At 47.0% G+C, this 21,358-nt stretch overlaps 1 protein-coding gene across 1 annotated transcript; it reads right to left on the reverse strand.

The window, feature by feature from the left end:
• Positions 1–260: 260 nt before the first annotated feature.
• Positions 261–20,462, reverse strand: STX17 (syntaxin 17). Its single transcript, XM_079984499.1, is given in 11 exon segments — positions 261–1,904; positions 4,497–4,583; positions 7,527–7,555; positions 7,558–7,576; positions 7,664–7,768; positions 7,770–7,783; positions 10,463–10,622; positions 10,624–10,692; positions 13,731–13,796; positions 15,666–15,816; positions 20,378–20,462. Coding segments are annotated over 10 exon segments (927 nt in total). The 5' UTR covers positions 15,792–15,816; positions 20,378–20,462; the 3' UTR covers positions 261–1,652.
• Positions 20,463–21,358: the final 896 nt, after the last annotated feature.

Consider the following 21,358-nt stretch of genomic DNA (forward strand, 5'->3'; position numbering starts at 1 on the left):
ATCAAAACAGCGGCAATAACAGATTAAAACTCGAATCAACTCTCTGTTAGGCTCACCTAAAAAGAAAGTTCTGGGCAGGTGCCAAAAAGAATACAGTGAAGGCGCCTGCCTCGCATCATGAGGCAGGGAGTTCCGAAGATCTTATAAATGCAGAGCGGCTATTACATGGGACCTGAGACAGTGGCAACTCCACGGATCAAACGGCCGAGTGGTGATTTCTTTTGCTTTCGTAAAAGACGGTCTCTGAACACACAAGTAACTATAATTTTTAAAATGGTTTTTATTTCCCATGTCATTAAGAACTCCCGCTTTAATTAAATCACCCAGTAAAACAATTTGCTGCTCCGCTTAACAAATGGCGTATAATGGACGTTCCCCACAACCGCACTACCATCTTTGGGTTTAGGTGGGCAAGTTCAAAATATTTAAGAGTGGTTTTCATGTGGAGGGTGGTGCTTGTGACCCACACAACATAGCGACCCACTGACACCAGAATCCTAGTCTCCTGTATACTGTTCTGTACAGGCCAGACAACAATGTTGAAGTCCCGAGTCCGCTGTCAGAGGAACGAAGAAGACACAGGTCTTGGCCTTCAGGTAAGACACAAACCTTGATGAGAGACAATCGCACAATTTCAAGGAAACCCATCCTGCCACCAAGCTCTGGGTAGACCAAGATGCAGAGACATCATCTTCAGACACTGAATTAAGACTTCTTTTGTGCCGGAGAAAAATGGAACTCCTTTTAAGCACGTATCAAACTTTACTTATAAACGTTGGAGCACTTAAAAAGAAAAAGGCTTCATATTCAGAAAACTCAACACCCAGGGGAAAAAAAACTGTCAGGAGAGCAATGGCACAGTATGGCGTTATCTTTGGCTCATCTTTGATTCCCTCCCATCAGAATTTGGCCGATGTGGCAATGGGGAAAAGGGATTATGGGAGATCAGTGTCCCGTCCAATATATCCAGAAATTTGGTCACCACAGAGTCCTCCAACACTTGGTGGTCGATAGCGGATACTTCCGAAGAGAACCTGAAACACTGTGAAGATTCGTTCGCAAAGCACAGTTCCCATTTCCCTAAAAGCAACACTTTATAAAGAGATAGAGAGTGCGCAGGACTTCTGTCCTAAAGCCTGAAAGGTTAAGTTTTGGGAAAGTCTGCGCCTTAAAAAAAAAAAATCCCACAAATGCAGCACTTGGGCAAAGGCGAAGGTCAGTTTCTTCACCTGAGCCAAACAGGTGTATGAAAAGAGTCCAGGCTTTGAACTTCAAACTTGGCTAAAGATTCCACCACAAAGAACCCTGAAGGAGACATTTATTTGTACGCTTGCAGGGAAGATGGACCAGGCACTGAAAAATTTACGACTTAAAATCTCCCTTGTCTGTTTCTCCAGGAAAAGGTGTCTTGCGAACAACGCCCCCTTAGTTCTCGAACGAGAAAGCTGCTCCTTTGGCACACGCCTTCTGACCTGCCTCTGGCTTCCCCACTTTTCAAAATGGAAGGGCGAGCCTTCTTGGCCCCAACCGGAGAGAGGGACTCGGGGTTACCCTTTCCAAACGCTGCCAGGGCTGGATCTGCTCTTCAGGTCCGTCGGGCGCAAGGGGGATCCAAAGCGGAGGCGGGTGGCTCGCCAGAGGAGACCCAACCTTCAGCTACATTCTCGGTCGCTTGGTCTGGGGAGGTCTGGGCAGCTGCAGGAGGAGGGAGCCGAGAGGCCTTCGATCATCCTTTGCTTCTTCCTCTGGATCAGCTTCCCACCCGTGAAGCCCAAAACTCCACCGCCCAGCGCGGCAGCAATGCCGGCCACTTTGAAGCCGGCCAGGAGCCCAATTGGACCCCCGACGACTCCGCCAATGAGGGCGCCGGCGACAGGCAGGGCGGCCAGCTTGAATTTGGCAGCCTGGAGAAGAAGGAAGACAAGAGAAAGGAGTGAGCTGGTGTTGCGAGAAAGTACCGTACTTTTCCGCGTATAAAGGAAAAGGTAAAGGGACCCCTGCCCATTAGGTCCAGTCGTGGCCGACTCTGGGGTTGTGGCGCTCATCTCGCTTTACTGGCCATGGGAGCCGACATACAGCTTCCGGGTGATGTGGCCAGCAGGACTAAACCGCTTCTGGCGAACCAGAGCAGCGCACGGAAGCGGTTTACCTTCCTGCTGGAGTGGTACCTATTTATCTACTTGCATTTTGACGTCCTTTCGAACTGCTAGGTTGGCAGGAGCAGGGACCGAGCAATAGGAGCGCACCCCGTCATGGGGATTCGAACCGCCGACCTTCTGATCGGCAAGTCCTAGGCTCTGTGGTTTAACCCACAGCACCACCCGCGTCCCTTTCCACGTATAAGACAAGGGTTTTTTCTTAGAAAATTTTGCCAAAAAAGGGGGCGGTCGTCTTATACAGCGGTAGTTAATCGGGGGGGTGGGACATGGGATTGGTTGCTCCTGCTACCCGGAGACTGTCAGTAATATCCAAAGGCGACACGATGACCAAGTACAACAATGCAATGTCAATATAAACTCTTTTTATACAGTGTTACCTCAGGTTAAGGAAGGAAGGGACGCGGGTGGCGCTGTGGGTTAAACCACAGAGCCTAGGACTTGCTGATCAGAAGGTCGGCAGTTCGAATCCCCGCGACAGTGAGCTCCCGTTGCTCGGTCCCTGCTCCTGCCAACCTAGCAGTTGAAAAGCACATTGAAGTGCAAGTAGATAAATAGGTAGCACTCTGGCGGGAAGGTAAATGGCGATTCCGTGTGCTGCTCTGGTTCGCCAGAAGCGGCTTCGTCCTGCTGGCCACATGACCCGGAAGCTGTACGCCAGCTCCCTTGGCCAATAAAGCAAGATGAGTGTCACAAGCCCAGAGTTGGCCACAAATGGACCTAATGGTCAGGGGTCCCTTTACCTTTACCTTGGGTTAAGTACTTAATTCATTCCAGAGGTCTGAAACTGTTCTTAACCTGAAGCACCACTTTAGCTAATGGGGCCTCCTGCTGCCACCGGAGCACAATTTCTGTTCTCATCCTGAAGCAAAGTTCTTAACCCGACGTACTATTTCTGGGTTAGCGGAGTCTGTAACCTGAAGCGTATGTAATCTGAAGCGCCTGTAACCCAAGGTACCACTGTAATCTATACAGAACATAAAACAATACGAAATATACACTCTCTGCAAAACCAAATAAACCGAACAAGCAAAGAGAATAAACCAGCTCTCCCCTATGCTTCTTCCTAACTTATTGGATAATTAATTTTTTAAAAAAATGATGCTCCAATCAAAATCCTGGAGTCAAAAGAGAAATTCCCACTGAGTAACACTTGTAGAAAGTCTTCCATCCATATGTGTTAGAGTTTTAATGCACTTTAATGTTTTAATGTTGTATTTTAATCTTGTTTTTAAGTTGTATTTTAATCAACTTGTTTTTATTATTGATTGTTAGCCGCCCTGAGCCCGGTCTTGGCTGGGGAGGGCAGGATATAAATAAATAAAAAAAATATTATTATTAAACAGAAATCTTCTAAATCTCTAAAAGTCACAAAATATGCGCTCTTGATGAATTCTCTAGAAAACATAGAACCAAATAAACCCATGTCCCCACTGTGGAAGGACGTGTGGATCCAGAATTGGCCTCCACAGTCCCTTACGGGCTCATTGTTAAAACCATGTTTATGGAGGACAATCTTCCTCAGCTACGAGGGATCGCCAAAGACTACCTGAGGAGGAGGCACTGAACTGCAGCCTTTCCTATGGTTTTCTTATGGCTCCAGGCTGAGTTGTCATTGTAGCTTATGAGGGAGGCGTGTCACCTGAAAAACGGTGTTTCCTGCTGCTGTAGAGGCAGAACCTGAAGCAATAGATTCAGGTGACAAGAAAAGAGATTCCAACTAAACATCAGGAAGATGTCAGACTCTGGTCAGACCTCACCTGGAGTACTGTGTCCAGTTCTGGGCACCACAGTTCAAGAAGGACACTGACAAACTGGAACGTGTCCAGAGCAGGGCAACCAAAATGGTCAAAGGCCTGGAAACGATGCCTTATGAGGAACGGCTAAGGGAGCTGGGCATGTTTAGCCTGGAGAAGAGGAGGTTAAGGGGTGATATGATAGCCATGTTCAAATATATAAAAGGATGTCACATAGAGGAGGGAGAAAGGTTGTTTTCTGCTGCTCCAGAGAAGCGGACACGGAGCAATGGTTCCAAACTACAAGAAAGAAGATTCCACCTAAACATTAGGAAGAACTTCCTGACAGTAAGAGCTGTTTGACAGTGGAATTTGCTGCCAAGGAGTGTGGTGGAGTCTCCTTCTTTGGTGGTCTTTAAGCAGAGGCTTGACAACCATATGTCAGGAGTGCTCTGACGGTGTTTCCTGCTTGGCAGGGGGTTGGACTAGATTACCCTCGGGGTCCCTTCCAATTCTAAGACTCTTTGATTTTTTGATTCAATGGAGTATTGTTGGAAAGCAGAGTGTCGCTGGTTTGCCAGGAGATGGATGGAGAGAGCCCTACCCTGGACAGATTCCTGGTCCCCTCTTCAACATTCACAGCGGCCGTGTTGACGTTATCTTCAATCCTGTCGATCTTCTCCTGCTGGGCCTAGAAGACACAAAAGATTTTTCAAGCGAAACGGCAGAACAAAAGCACATACCCCGCTTCAAAGTACCAAGCGTGGAGCCTTCCGAAGTGCTGATTCCAAAAACTAAAAATAGCCTTTTCTGGCTGAAGCTTATTTCCGTCCCTTTCCATTCAAAGCTGAACCACAATAATGGACTTTCTCCACAAGGTTTTCCCAGTAGTGATGTATGGAAGTGAGAGCTGATAAAGAAGGCTGATCACCGAAGAACTGATGCTTTTGAATTCTGGTGCTGGAGGAGACTCTTGAGAGTCCCATGGACTGCAAGAAGATCAAACCTCTCCATTCTGAAGGAAATCAGCCCTGAGTGCTCACTGGAAGGACAGATCTTGAAGCTGAGGCTCCAAGACTTTGGCCACCTCATGAGAAGAGAAGACTCCCTGGAAAAGACCTTGATGTTGGGAAAGATGGAGGGCCCAAGGAGAAGGGGACGACAGAGGACGAGATGGTGGGACAGTGTTCTCGAAGCTACCAGCATGCAGGAGGCAGTGGAACACAGGAGGGCCTGGCGTGCTCTGGTCCAGGGGGTCATGAAGAGGCGGACACGACTAAACAACTAAACAACAACAACAACCACAAGGCTGCCATCAAAGGCGATGCAGAAATGTCAACCGATGCGAAATGTGGCTGCCTAGGTGGTCGTGGGCCAGAAAACTGGAATGCGGAGTGCAATTCTGCACTGACTACTGGTGCATTTGGGGGCCCAATTCAAACTGATGGTATTAACCTTTAAAGGAGGGGGTGGGCAATGCTAACACAACCCCCCCCCCAACTAAGTAGAATAATAGAAATATAGCCACCCAACCCTACTCACCGTTCGCCCTCCCCCTTTTCCCCCTTCCTCTTCCTAATTGCTTAAACCAATTCATGAACCAAAAACTTCTACACTGACCACTAATAATGAAACATATGTCACAGATAATTTCCCACGTTAATTATGCTCTTTTTGCGATATACAAAAGTCATGAGAAAACGTGGTATGCTGGTTTGTATAACATTATTCTTGTTTATAGGTAAAGGGACCCCTGACCATTAGGTCCAGTCGTGGCCGACTCTGGGGTTGTGGCGCTCATCTCGCTTTACTGGCTGAGGGAGCCGGCATACAGCTTCCGGGTTATGTGGCCAGCATGACTAAGCCGCTTCTGGCGAACCAGAGCACCGCACGGAAACGCCGTTTACCTTCCCGCCGGAGTGGTACCTATTTATCTACTTGCACTTTGACGTGCTTTCGAACTTCTAGGTTGGCAGGAGCAGGGACTGAGCAATGGGAGCTCACCCCATCGCGGGGATTCGAACCGCCGACCTTCTGATCGGCAATCCTAGGCTCAGTGGTTTAACCCACAGCGCCACCTGCGTCCCATTCTTGTGACGCAGTCTTGTGACGCATTCTTGTGACCCAATAAAAAAATATAAAAAGGAGGGGTGGGGAACCTCCATCCCAGAGGCCAAATTCAGCCCACCAAGCCCCCACCACCATTTGGCACGCAAGGTCCTGTGATGACAAGGGAGGGACAAGTTGGCATGGAGGTGCTGCAAGAAGCCAAGTTACAGGGAACCAGGCAGAGGGCCTTCTTGGTGGTGGCACCCGCCCTGTGGAACACCCTCCCAGCAGATGTCAAAGAGAAAAATATGACTCTTAGAAGACATCTGAAGGCAGCCCTGTTTAGGGAAGCTTTTAATGTTTAATAGACTATTGTATTTTAATATTCTGTTGGAAGCAGCCCAGAGTGGCTAGGGAAACCCAGCCAGATGGGCGGGGTATAAATAATAAATTATTATTATTATTATTATTATTATTATTATTATTATTAGTGCTGATTTATACCGAAAAGAGGACTGAACGCCCTAGGCATCAGCAGAGGCGTGGGGATGCCAATCCTGTTAAGTTCGGGTGCAAATAAGGCACCTCTCCACAAGGTAGACCCTCGTACACCTGGCCCCTGCAGAAAGCAATAATAATAATAATAATAATAATAATAATAATAATTTATTTATACCCCGCCCATCTGGCGGGGTTTCCCCAGCGACTCTGGGTGGCTTCCAACAAAACACTAAAATACAATAACCTATTAAACATTAAAAGCTTCCCTAAACAGGGCTGTCTTCATATGTCTTCTTAAAGTCTGGTAGTTGTTGTTCTCTTTGACATCTGGTGGGAGGGCGTTCCACAGGGTCGGGTGCCACTACCGAGAAGGCCCTCTGCCTGGTTCCCTGTAACTTGGCTTGTCGCAGCAAGGAACCACAGAAGGGCCCTTGGAGCTGGACTTCAGGTATACAGGACCGAGGCCGTTTAGGCTTTCAAGGTCAGCACCCAACACTTTGAATTGTGCTCAGAAACGTACTGGGAGCCAATGCAGATCTCTCAAGACCGGTGTTACATGGTCCTGGCGGCCACTCCCAGTCACCAGTCTAGCTGCCGCATTCTGCATTAATTGCAGTTTCTGAGTCACCTTCAAAGGTAGCCCCACGTAGAGCGCATTGCAGTAGTCCAAGCAGGAGATAACTAGAGCATGGACCACTCTGGCGAGACAGTCTGCGGGCAGGTAGGGTCTCATCCTGCGTACCAGATGGAGCTGATAAACAGCTGCCCTGGACACAGAACTGACCTGTGCCTCCATGACAGCTTTGAGTCCAGAATGACTCCCAGGCTGTGCACCTGGTCCTTCAGGGACACAGTGACCCCGTTCAGGACCAGGGAGTCATCCACCCACCCGCCTGCCCCCTGTCCCCCCAAAACAGTACTTCTGTCTTGTCAGGATTCAACCTCAATCTGTTAGCCGCAGAGACTAAACTCTCTGCATATTTCTCTTCTCACTCCAGAGACGTAAGAATTGTGCTGCCCAACTTTTTGCCCCTTTCTTCTGAACGCAGGAGGAACCTTAAAACCCTAATCTTGCCATACTTACGTTAACAAGCAGAGAGAAGTCCGTCACCAGTTGCTGAGCTCAATCAAGTCCTACAAAGAGATCCAAAAAAATGTGCTGTTACTCTTCTGCTGCTCTAGATTTGTCCAAGGGACCCTAAGAGTAGAAGACCAGCCTACCTCTTCAAGCATTTCCCACGATTCGCCGCGTTCTGATCCTGGGGGGATTTCGGGGGAGAGGGGAGAACGTCTGATGTAACTCTGAGAGAGTCCTTCGTTGCTGGCAATCGTAAAACGTTTCTGAGTGGAAAGATCACAAAGTCTCACAATGCATCCCAGAGGGTTAACCTAGCAAGAGATAAAGAGCTTCCAGCCCTCCACCCCAATTCGATTTAACAGCCGTCGGATAAATGGGGGTGGACTCTCCTTCCTTGGAAGTTTTTTAGCAGAGACCCTCCCTGCCCGCAGATTGTCTCTCCAGAGTGGTGCATGGTCTGGTTATCTCTCGCATGGACTACTGCAATGCACTCTATGTGGGGCTACCTTTGAAGATGACCCGGAAACTACAACTAATCCAGAATGCAGCAGATAGACTGGTGACTGGGAGCAGCCGCCGGACCACATAACACCGGTCTTGAAAGACCTCCATTGGCTCCCAGTACGTTTCCGGGCACAATTGACCCTGAAAGCCTAAACAGCCTCAGTCCTGTATCCCTGAAGGAGCGTCTCCATCCCCATCATCCAGCCCGGACACTGAGGTCCAGCTCTAAGGGCCTTCTGGCCGTTCCCGTCACTGCGAGAAGCCAAGTTACAAGGAACCAGGCAGAGGGCCTTCTTGGTGGTGGCACCCGCCCTGTGGAACTCCCTCCACCAGATGTCAAAGAGAACAACAACTACCAGACTTTTAGAAGACACTTCCAAAGGCAGCCCTCTTTAGGGAAGCTTTTAATGTTTAACAGACCACTGTATTTTAATACTTTGTTGGAAGCCGCCCAGAGTGGCTGGGGAAACGAAGCCAGATGGGTGGGGTATAAATAAATTATTATTATTACTATTATTATTAAGCAGAGGATGGGTGGCCATCTGTCAGGGATTCCTGCATTACAGGGGGTTGGACTCAGATGACCTGCAGGCCCCTTCCAACTCTACAAATTCTATGAGCGTTATTTATGCAGGCTGTCAACAGGGGCAAACCCCTGCTGCAGGAGCTTACAATCTAAAAACGAGCACAGGGGAGACGATGGTGGCAGAGACAGTCAGAAGAAGATTACATAGAAAGAAACACAGCCAAGCCTCGGTTCCCGAACGCCTCCATTATCGTACGTTTTGGTCCCAGATGCCGAAAACCCAAAGCAAATGCTTCTGTTTTGAAACATTTTTTCGGAACCCAAACGTGCAACGCAGCTTCTGCTTGAGTGCAAGAAGCTCCTGCAACCAATCTAGGAAGTTGTGCCTCAGTTTGTGAAAGTTTCGGAAGCTGAATGGGCTTCCGGAATGGATTCGTTCGAGAACCAAGGTATCACTGTGAGATGAACACATTTACGGTCAGATGCCTCATGATCTTCAGATGGTAAAGGGTAAAGGGACCCCTGACCGTTAGGTCCAGTCGCGAATGACTCTAGGGTTGCGGCGCTCATCTCGCTTTATTGGCCGAGGGAGCTGGCATAACAGCTTCCGGATTATGTGGCCAGCAAGGACTAAGCCGCTTCTGGCAAACCAGAGCAGCGCACGGAAACGCCGTTTACCTTCCCACTGGAGTGGTACCTATTTATCTACTTGCACTTTGACGTGCTTTCAAACTGCTAGGTTGGCAGCAGGGACCGAGCAACGGGAGCTCACCCTGTCGCAGGGATTCGAACCGCCAACCTTCTGAAGTCCTAGGCTCTGTGGTTTAACCCACAGCACCACCCGCATCCCGTATATGCACACATTTAGGATCAAATGCCTCGTGATCTTCAAATGAAGGGTGGTCGAATAATGAAGATGATGATGTATTTAAAGGCTACCCAGAAAAGGTGGGCCCTGGTGGGGGAGGGGGGGATTTTAAGGAAGTAAGAGCAATGGCACTATGTGCAGGTTTGGGGGGTGGGCAATGAGGGAAGGGTCACAGCTCAGTGGCAGAGCATCTCCCCTGACAGGGAGAATGTCCCAGGTTCTCTGCTCTGCGTCTTCAGGTAGGATGTGAATGTTCTGTCTGAAACCCTGGAGAACTGCTGTCAGCCGGTGTAGACTCTACTGAGATAGACAGACCAACCGACTGGCTCAGTATAAGGCAGCTTCCTCTGTTCCGCCCAATAAAATAATAATAATAATAATAATAATGATGATAATAATAATAATTTATTATTTGTACCCTGCCCATCTGGGCGGCTTCCACAAAGACCAAAAATACACTAAGATGTCACACATTAAAAGCTTCCCTGAACAGGGCTGCCTTCAGATGTCTTCTGAATGTCAGGTAGTTGTTTTTCTCTTTAACATCTGGTGGGGAGGGCGTTCCACAGGGGCGGGCGCCACCACCAAGAGGGCCCTCTGCCTGGTTCCCCGTAGCTTTGCTTCTCGCAATGTGGGAACCACCAGAAGGCCCTAGGCGCTGGACCTCAGCATCTGGGCAGAACAATGGGGGTGGAGACGCTCCTTCAGGTATACTGGGCCGAGGCCGTTTGCATTTCGCTGCTTAAACAGCAGATTGAAACACTTCCACTGGTTTTCATACTGAGTATTTGCAAGCTGGCTGCTTTTTTTTTGCTCTTTGATTTCAGCGGCAGAAACTAAGAAACATGAACATGTCAGGGCCTTCAACATGTGCAACTTTGGCTTAAACATTCCCGCAGCTTTCAACATTTTGCATTTAACAGATGGGTCATTTAACAGTTAAATGACATCTCAACTCTGGTTTCTCTCCTGTCCAGAAAGATCATACAGATTTCTTGTGATAAAAACATACTTGTTTGAAAAAGGAACACAATGCACTCATACCCCCTGCTACGGTGGTTGATCTGGTTAATGGGGACTGGAGCAACGCCTCTTTCTCCTTAAACTGCCTCTTCAGTTCTTCTGCAGACTCCAAGTGGAGCTGCAGAAATTCCTTGATGGCCACCGACGCCTGGTCCTTCACTGGGTTGATCATCCTCTCCAAAAGCGTGAAGGTCTTCCTTCCGGACCCGTAGGCAGAGCTTCTCCATCTCTCGGATATTTGCTCGCAGCTGCTGCAAATGACAATTCAAAAAGGGGGGTTTGGTTTGTTGTTGTTTTTAATTTTTTATTTCCAAAACCGAAAAAAGAAAAATTACGAACATCAAATTCAACATCCATATGAATTTTCTAACATAAACCTATCACATAATAAACTAACTTAAAATATACCTAATTACTGTAAACTTCTCTTTGCTGTATACAAATACAACACAATTAGAAATTTTATATTAAAGCTTTTATATTATAAATAATATTTCAAATTCCCTATAACCCCCGTTCCTTCATCCATGTGTGATCTCTCTTTTTATCCCTTCTTCTTCTGTCTTGTTGTGTTGTTATAATTTAATCATTGTTCAGCTGATTCTTTTATTATTTCCTTGCTTACCACGTTATCTATTAATATTCCAGTTCCGGAACCCTATTTTTTTCATATATTCCTTCACTCCCTCCCACTCTTTAATTATTCTCTGATTTGAATGGCCTGTAATAGTTGCCGTCAGGGGATTTGGTTACACACAACCCACTGAATAGCGCTTTCCTCATACCTAACAGAATAGTTCAGGTATCAGGTGCAAATTCTGGGACAGCAGCTCCATTCCGGCCAGACAGCCTCAGTTCTTGGACCTGATATAAGCCTCTGAATCTCTCCTGGGCCTTTGCTGGGATACCTGCTCTAGTACTTAAGTACTGGTCACAGGCAATTCCCAAACAGATCTGGGAAACAGTAAAGGCTGCATAGGGAATGCCTTTTATTTTCTGTGAGACTAGATCTTAGGCTAATATCCCAGGTATGGCCACCTATACCACCTATACTGTCTGTATTTTACTGCATTCTTTGATTTAGAAAAAACAGGATATAAATATTATTATTTATTCATTTATGAATCGCTTCCCCTGAGGCATCGCCAAAGCAATTGACAACAAAAACACATATAAAACAGCTACACCTATTAAAAACTATTAAAGCAATTGCACATACAAGTTAAGAACAGTAAGGTACACCTTAAAAACAAGAGCAGCACAGAGAGAAATCAATTCAAATCCAACCGAGATCAACTGGGATAAAGACCTCCATGGTTTCCCAACAGAGACATCTATGTGGCCACTGTGAGAACAGGATACTGGCCTAATCCAGCAGGCTCTTCTGATGTATTTATGCTTGGCATTAAAGTCCAAAATGGCTTGCTTATTTCACATCTCATCGTATTTTCAGTTGCTGACAATGAAGTCATTTGCAGTTGTTGTATCATAACTGAGTGAACAGCGAACCTCTGTTGTGTGCATTGCCTCGTGCCATTTGCTGGCTTCTTCCTGAGGCAAATTCTGTATATCCTAGAATCATAGAATCATAGAGTTGGAAGAGACCACAAGGGGCCATCGAGTCCAACCCCCTGCCAAGCAGGAAACAACCATCAGAGCACTCCTGACATATGGTTGTCAAGCCTCTGCTTAAAGACCTCCAAAGAAGGAGACTCCACCACACTCAAAAGCATCAGTTCTCGGTGATCAGCCTTCTTTATCAGCTCTCGCTTCCATACATCACTACTGGGAAAACCTTGTGGAGAAAGTCCATTATTGTGGTTCAGCTTTGAATGGAAAGGGACGGAAATAAGCTTCAGCCAGAAAAGGCTATTTTTAGTTTTCAGAATCCAGCACTTCGGAAGGCTCCGCGCTTTGGTACTTTGAAGCAGGGTATGTGCTTTTGTTCTGCCGTTTCGCTTGAAAAAATCTTTTGTGTCTTCTAGGCCCAGCAGGAGAAGATTGACAGGATTGAAGATAACGTCAACACGGCCGCTGTGAATGTTGAAGAGGGGACCAGGAATCTGTCCAGGGTAGGGCTCTCTCCATCCATCTCCTGGCAAACCCAGCGACACTCTGCTTTCCAGCAATACTCCATTGAATCAAAAAATCAAAGAGTCTTAGCAATTGGAAGGGACCCCGAGGGTCATCTAGTCCAACCCCCTGCCAAGCAGGAAACACCGTCAGAGCACTCCTGACATATGGTTGTCAAGCCTCTGCTTAAAGACCTCCAAAGAAGGAGACTCCACCACACTCCTTGGCAGCAAATTCCACTGTCAAACAGCTCTTACTGTCAGGAAGTTCTTCCTAATGCTTAGGTGGAATCTTCTTTCTTGTAGTTTGGAGCCATTGCTCCGTGTCCGCTTCTCTGGAGCAGCAGAAAACAACCTTTCCTCCCTCCTCTGAATCCTCAAAGGATTCAGGTTCACACCTGGCTACACCCACCCAGACACCTGTAGCTTCGAACCGATCAGGAGGCTTCCCCTTGGTTGACCTCGCTGACCTTCTCAGTGTGAACCCTGGTGTACCTGGGACAAAGTCCAAGGCAGGGACAGCTCAGGATCCCTCAGAACTCTTTTGATGCCATTCCAGGCTTGCACACTAGGATTTGAAGCCTCCCTGCTGAGCAGATTGACAACAAACGCCCTCCACTTGTTGAGTGTGGTGGTTACAGGGTTAACCTTTTGTGTCTCACGTCAGCCAGGACGTACGTCACAGCTCTCTGTTGTGTATGCTGTGAGAAGTGCTTTCGTTTTCCAGTCGATCGCTGCTCCGAAGCTGAAAGGAATCAGAGGAAAATGGAGCTAGATTCTGATGGATTCTGATGGATTGTAAATACTGTTTTTGCTTGCTAATAAATGCTTCTAGGATAGAAAGAAGATGTCTGGACTTGATTTCCTTCCTTTCTCACATGGACTAAGCTGTGCATCTGCTTTATTTACTTTTCTCCCGGGGCTGCGCAGAGGAAGCGCAACTGGACGGAAAAAGTAATATATCTTCATGTTGTGTGTTGTTATAGGATCGTTGCAGGCAAGGGAGCAGGTCCTGCCCCAAGGAGCAGCCAAATGTAAGATTCAACACAGGTTGGATAGTGGAAGGAGGAGGAAAGCTTGGATAGGCTTTAGGTTGGCTACAGTCCCCTACGAGGAGAAAGGGGAGATCTTTGCATTTTTGCTTCTGCTGTGTATTTTCTGGGGAAAACCAGCAACATTCACAACAAAAACTGGAATGCACTTTTCTAACTACTTACTTGAACCGTACGGCCGGCATTGATGTGCTCTTCATGTAACCTGTCCCACAGTCTGCATCTCTGATACTAAGGGCAAGGAGAGAGAGAGGAAAAAAATCTGTGTTTTTATAGGTTTTCATAGTAAGGACAAAGAGAACCGCCATTTCCCATTCCATGTGTTGTCTTAAGGCAGAGGAGATGGTGGGGTTTGGGGAACAGGCTATTCCAGCGCCTGCTGGCCACATAAGGGTAAGATAAGCTATGTGCACACGTTATTCAAGGGACAGACTCACTCAACTGCAGCAAACTTTGCTCTCTGATTCTAGCTTAAGCCTCCATCAACAAAGAGAGCCCTGTGTTACCCAACAACGCTGAGAAATGTCACAAAAGCCATTATGCAAGACATTCACAACTCCTTGTCCAGGGACTCTTCAATTGCAACAAAGTTTGAACCAACATCTGGTGCTCTGAGTCCCCATCCACAATCTGGTGAAAAATAGATGAGCATTTGCAGGGAAAGATTCCCCTGCAAATGAGGGAGAGATACTGACGAGAGCTAGGAGGTGGAAACACATAAAGTATTAGGGCTCAAAGAAACCTTGCAAAACGCCGAAGAGATTAGTAAATGAAAGGAGTTAATATTATTAGAAATATGAACTTGGAGAACTGTTATAAATGTGACATAATGAAATTCAGTTAGAGGGGACTCGAGGATGTCAGTTATCAATGTTACGAGAATTTAGGTATTAGAAGAAAATAATTTCTTTTTGTGTTCAGTTTATTGAATTGTAGTGTGTGTGTTTTTGTTGTGTGTTTTGTGTTTCTTTGTTATATCATTTTGTGATAAATGTGGAAAATGAATAAAAAAATTGGGGGGAGAGGCCATTTGCCTTTTTACGGTTTTTACTGTTTTCATGTCTACAGATACTTAGTCCCAGAGACTTCCTCTTTCCCTTCCTTGCGAGGAAAAGAGCATTAAGGGCGAAAAACCCTCATAATCGACAAATTACTCACTTCCTTATTGGGCCAGGGCAAATGGAAGCCCCCACTGGCTTGCAAACCCTCTTTATAAACCTGGTGTTTATAAATTATATTTTCCACTTAGAATCACACTTGCGACCCAGCCAAGTGAGGCCATAACTACCTGCAGAGTTCATGGAAAGCAATATTTATTTGGGGGGGGGGGGTAATTTTGACCCAGTTGCATCTGCTAATCATTGCAACCAACTTGTCCCCTCATTTGACATTGAAGATTTGACGTTTTCATCCCCCAAAAGTTTTTGATTTGAGTATCTACTGAAATGAGGCTGCATTTTAATGTTGTACTTTAATCTTGTTTTTAAGTTGTATTTTAATCAATTGTTTTATACTTGGTGTTAGCCGCCCTGAGCCCGGTCTTGGCTGGGGAGGCGGGGTATAAAAAATTATTATTATTATTATTATTATTATTATTATATTATTATTATCATCATCGTCATCATCATCATCGTCATCATCTCAGCAGATGCACAGACTGAAGGCAACTCTCAATCCAAACTCTTAGACAGCCTCTTTTCTCTGTTTATAGCAGGATTCTTGAATGGGTACCCAGAGCATGCATTTAGATCAAACAAAATATTGGCCAATGGAGGCAGACCTCTACCCTCCCAACATCCCCCCCCAAAAAAGACCAGCGATTCAGCTGTTCTGCAGCAAATGGAAGCACCCCCAGGCTGCCTTGGCTACCTCATTTTAAATAATAGGAAGGCCCCAATTTAAAGAAAAGGAATGGACTTTTAACAACCATTGAAGGTGGAGGGGTTTTGTTGAGGAGGGGTGCGGAAATTGTCGTGCAACAGAGCCAAACACACTTGCCCAACTTTAGTTCCAATCAAAGCATCTCCGCTTTGATTAAGTTGCGCTAATGTCAGTAAAATTATACAATATCAACTTAATATTCAGGGGAAAGCAGTAAACCTTCTCAATATTTATCTGATGCTTTCTTAACCTCTCCAGATCCGTTGGAACGGCAACTTTAATGAACTTCTGGATGGCTGGCTCAAGGCGACGCAAGTTAAGCTTTTCTTCATCTTCAGACATCATCAAGCTTCAGTAGTGCTTTATAAACCTAAACACAATAAATAAATAAAAATTAACCTAGTAGGAGATACTGAGCCTTGCAATTTTCCTTTCTGCTGGTGTTTGATCTTCAGTACTGAAAAGACCAAACTTCCCATAAAAAGACAGAAGCTAGTCAGGTGAGAAGACTGTCGGAAATCAAGCCTTTATCAGGAGAAACTGGCAACTCTCCCAGGCACCCGGCATGATTCCCTGTTGACCTCCCTGGCTGCATTCCCCAGCAAGGTCCAGGCTAGGTCGCAATAGGCGATCCTTCTCAGCGTGAGAAGAACACACCCCTCTTTCCTGCCCCCTGGCAGGGGAAAGAGATAGACAGAAACGTATTTACATGTCTTTATTTCTGTCTTTGCAGCGTTACAAAAAACATGACTGCTCTCTTCAAACTCCAGCAGTCTAGTGACAAACACTTCCTGGACAGGAACAAACGGAAGAGCTCATATTACACTCTGAGCTAATTCCGGTGCTTCGCACTGTGAATTGACTGTCCCTCTGTTTCCCACGGACAGTCCCAACATTCCCATCATGTTTACTTTTCAAGCTAGCACTTTGCAGCTGCATTGCATCCATATCGTAACAAAGACAGCATGTGAAAATTCACTAAAAGGGCCCTGGGTTACCATTAAAGCACTTTTATTTATTCTATAGGGACGTGAGTGGCGCTGTGGGTTAAACCACAGAGCCTAGGACTTGCCCATCAGAAGGTTGGCGGTTTGAATCCCCGCGACGGGGTGAGCTCCCGTTGCTCAGTCCCTGCTCCTGCCAACCTAGCAGTTCAAAAGCACATCAAAGTGCAAGCACATCTAAGTGCAAGCTTCTCTAGAAGCTGCTGAATTGCAACTTATTACCAAACTTAAAACCATGGAGAGACCTGGTCTGAACAAAGACATTGGATTCTTATCTCATTATACATGACAAAGCCATTTTTCATCTTCTCACCCCTTGCTTTTTCCTGTAAGACCTATTGCAGTCGTTAAGAGTCGTCAACAGGCTCATCACAGCTATCTGCCAATCACCCAATCCCACCACCCTTCTGAGTAATACCCCTCCCCACCTTCTCACTATATAGAAGGGTCTGGTGACTTCTGTTTCAGTGTATCTGAAGAAGTGTGCATGCACACGAAAGCTTAGTTGGTCTTTAAGGTGTTACTGGAAGGAATTTTTTTATTTTGTTTTGACTAAGAAACGCAGTCATGGGAAGAAATCCATACCTGCCAGTTTTCTGCCAGTCATGCACTTTTAAAACAGGGTTGCCAACTCACCCTAACAGCACCAGCCTGGTCTGCTCTTGTGTTTTATTCAGCAGGATGATAAATAAGGGTTGGCAGGCGAAGCTTTTCCATGGCATGGAAAGATAATCGGCTACTGGCGTCGCCATATCAGCTAGTGGCAGGCTGAAAAGGTGGCAGCCCTGAGCTAAAGGCACAGGAAATTTGCCAGGAGGGGAATCCTAATCCTTAATAAAATAAACACCCATGGACCACCACCCCGCTACATGCGCACTCCATCATCAGTACTGTGGAGATTATAATCCTTTGGGGTTTTAGGGTGGTTGTTTTTGTTTAATGTGTTTTTATTAAAGATTTTCTTGATTTCCAAAAGTGTGTGCAATGTCTCTCTCTCGTATTATTTTCCCATGTACCATTTTTACAAATCGGTTTCATTTGTTGAGACGTTAGGAAGAAAAATGGGGAAGAGGTGGGGTGGGGGAAAGATGAGTGGGGTCGGGTGGCACTGTTTCTATTTTACTTAATATATGTGGGGTTTTGCGTCAGCGTTGCTTGTGCAGGTGCTCTACTATTTGCTTGTGTTTCTTTGTTGTGAGAGAGGTTGGGGTTGGGGTTGGCGTAGGGTGTGGCTGTTCATTTGTGGTTGGCTCTGGTGGTCTTTGTTTTCGTGTGTGAGTGGGGTGGGTGGGTGTTTTGGATCAGGTTAGCCATATTGATTTGTATGCTGTTGGTGGATTTTTGTCATTGTCGTGTTGGGCTGTGTATGTGATGAAGGGGAACCATACCGGGGTGAAGGCGTCTTCTTCTATTTGTCCCCGTGTCAGTTTCAGTTTGGACGCAGGTGGCGCTGTGGGTTAAAGCCTCAGCGCCTAGGGCTTGCCGATCGAAAGGTCGGCGGTTCGAATCCCTGCGGCGGGGTGCGCTCCCGCTGCTCGGTCCCAGCGCCTGCCAACCTAGCAGTTCGAAAGCACCTCCGGGTGCAAGTAGATAAATAGGGACCGCTTACCAGCGGGAAGGTAAACGGCGTTTCCGTGTGCGGCTCTGGCTCTGGCTCTGGCCAGAGCAGCGATGTCACGCTGGCCACGTGACCCGGAAGTGTCTCCGGACAGCGCTGGCCCCTGGCCTCTTAAGTGAGATGGGCGCACAACCCCAGAGTCTGTCAAGACTGGCCCGTACGGGCAGGGGTACCTTTACCTTTACCTTTACAGTTTCAGTTTATTGGCTAATTTTTCTAGTAGGGCTGTTTCCCATACTATTTGGTACCATGGATTATAATCTCCACAGTACTGATGATGGAGTGCGCATGTCGAGGTTGTGGTGGTCTGTGGGTGTTTATTCAGGATTAGGATTCCCCCCTGGCAAATTTCCTGTGCCTTTAGGCCAGGGATGCCACCTTTTCAGCCTGCCACCAGCTGATATGCTGACGCCAGAAGCCAATTATATTTCCATACCATGGAAAAGCTTCGCCTGCCAACCTTCTTTATCATCTGCTGAGTAAAACACAAGAGCAGGCCAGGCTGTGCTGTTACGGTGAGTTGGCAACCCTACTTTAACAGCTACATGACTGGCAGAAAACAATTATTTGGTACCATTACTGGATAAACAAGCAAAACATGAGAATGCATCTTCCAGTCCCCTGGTCCTGGCAACCGGCAAGGCTCTGAGGAGTCAGTGGTGGCGGAGGTTCAGATGCCAGACTAGGTCCTGGCAGAGACCAGGGTTCGAATCCTGATGCTCACGGGTGCCGCCCTGGGCCAGTCCCCGCCTCGCCTCCCTCACAGGGCTGTTGCAAGTACAGAAATCGAAAAGGATGCACACCACCTGGCATAGCTGTCAACTTTTCCCCTTTTTTAAGGGAAATTCCCTTATTCCAAATAGGATTGCTCGCAAGAAAAGGGAAAAGTTGACAGCTATGCCACCTGGAAGGGTGAATATTATAATATATACTACCTACTATAAATTTTACGTAATACATATTAACTGTTTGTGCATAATCTTATATACGAGTACTATTTAAGTGTTATATCCTATTTATCTGACTTAAGAATATATATGTATATCGTGCATTACTGTACAACCTCATGGATATCCATTAATCACTACCCTCCATAATCTTACATTCAGACAGCCCAGGGCAGAGCATTCCCCCTTGGCACCAGGGCGGCCTGAACCCCTGAAGATTTGGCGCTTTCATCCCCAAAAAAGTTTTTGACTTGAGTTTCTACTGAAATGAGGCTGCATTTTAATGTTGTATTTTAATCAATTTGACTTGAGTTTTTGACTTGAGTTTCTACTGAAATGAGGCTGCATTTTAATGTTGTATTTTAATCAATGATCACTGCAGATGGTGACAGCAGTCACGAAATTAAAAGACGCCTGCTCCTTGGGAGAAAGGCGATGGCAAACCTAGACAGCGTCTTAAAAAGCAGAGACATCACCTTGTCAACAAAGGTCCGTATAGTTCAAGCATTGTTTTTCCCAGTAGTGATGTATGGAAGTGAGAGCTGGACCATCAAGAAGGCTGATTGCCAAAGAATGGATGCTTTTGAATTCTGGTGCTGGAGGAGACTCTTGAGAGTCCCATGGACTGCAGGAAGATCAGACCTCTCCATTCTGAAGGAAATCAGCCCTGAGTGCTCACTGGAAGGACAGATCCTGAAGCTGAGGCTCCAAGACTTTGGCCACCTCATGAGAAGAGAAGACTCCCTGGAGAAGACCCTGATGTTGGGAAAGATGGAGGGCACAGGGAGAAGGGGACAAAGGAGGACGAGATGGTGGGACAGTGTTCTTGGAGCTACCAGCATGAGTTTGACCAAACTGCAGGAGGCAGTTGAAGACAGGAGTGCCTGGCGTTCTCTGGTCCAGGGGGTCATGAAGAGCTGGACACGACTAAACGACTAAACAACAACAAATTTTAATCAATTGTTTTTATACTTGGTGTTAACCGCCCTGAGCCCGGTCTTGGCTGGGGAGGGCAGGGTATAAATTATTATTATTATTATTATTATTATTATTATTATTATGTCTCCGGCTGCTGCCAGCCCGTGTGGGCATCCCTGAGCTGGAGGGCCTGACTCGGGGGCAGGCAGATTCCTGGGTTCCTGGGAGAGATCCAGGCGCTGCAAAGAACTGGGTCTTCTTCTCCTCCTCCTCCTGCCTGCGAGTTTCCCTGGGGCGCATTCCGACGTGCAGGGCGACCCGCAAGCGCAGAACCCGGGTGCAGGGTCAGGATCCTGCCTCTCCCGGCCAGGGAAGGCCTCCCTCGCCCCCTCCCCGGGCGGCCCTCTTCCCTCCCCCCCCCCCCCCAGGGGCGCCTCCACTTACCGGGCGCAGCTCCGGCCAAACCCCCAACCCGGAAGAGAGTCCGGGAACAACAGGAAGCGGGAGGGGCCGCACACCATCGAGCGCCCAGGGGCAGAGCGGCCCCCCGCTTCCGGGAGGCGGGACTTCCTGGCTGCGCTTGAAGCCACTTCCGCCCTCTTCTCCCAAGGGCGGAAGTGAGGTCCGGAAGTGAGTGAATTCAGACTTAAATTATTATTAATTTAGCCAGGATTCTTGCAAAGTTGCCTTCCGGCAGCACCCCCCCCCCAGCCGCGACAGGAATTTCAGGGGTTCCTGCCTGGCTCATAGAATCATAGAGTTGGAAGAGACCACAAGGGCCATCGAGTCCAACCCCCTGCCAAGCAGGAAACACCATCAGAGCACTCCTGACATATGGTTGTCAAGCCTCTGCTTAAAGAACTCCAAAGAAGGAGACTCCACCACACTCCTGGGCAGCAAATTCCACTGTCGAACAGCTCTTACTGTCAGGAAGTTCTTCCTAATGTTTAGGTGGAATCTTCTTTCTTGTAGTTTGGAGCCATTGCTCCGTGTCCGCTTCTCTGGAGCAGCAGAAAACAACCTTTCTCCCTCCTCTATGTGACATCCTTTTATATATTTGAACATGGCTATCATATCACCAAGAAAGTAAAATCTCTCACTGCCTCCATTTCTTCCCCTTCTATTTGCCAGGAGGTGATGGGACCAGTAGCCATGATCTTCGTTTTTCTGATGTTGAGCTTCAGACCATATTTTGCACTCTCCTACCTTTGCAGATGGTGACAGCAGCCACGAAATTAAAAGACGCCTGCTTCTTGGGAGAAGGGCAATGACAGGCCTAGACAGCATCTTGAGAAGTAGAGACATCACCTTGCCAACAAAGGTCCGTATAGTTAAAGCGATGGTTTTCCCGGTAGTGATGTATGGAAGTGAGAGCTGGACCATAAAGAAAGCTGATCGCCGAAGAATTGATGCTTTTGAATTCTG

This window comes from Podarcis cretensis, assembly GCF_951804945.1.
Source record: "Podarcis cretensis genome assembly, chromosome: 7".
Lineage (NCBI taxonomy): Eukaryota > Metazoa > Chordata > Lepidosauria > Squamata > Lacertidae > Podarcis > Podarcis cretensis.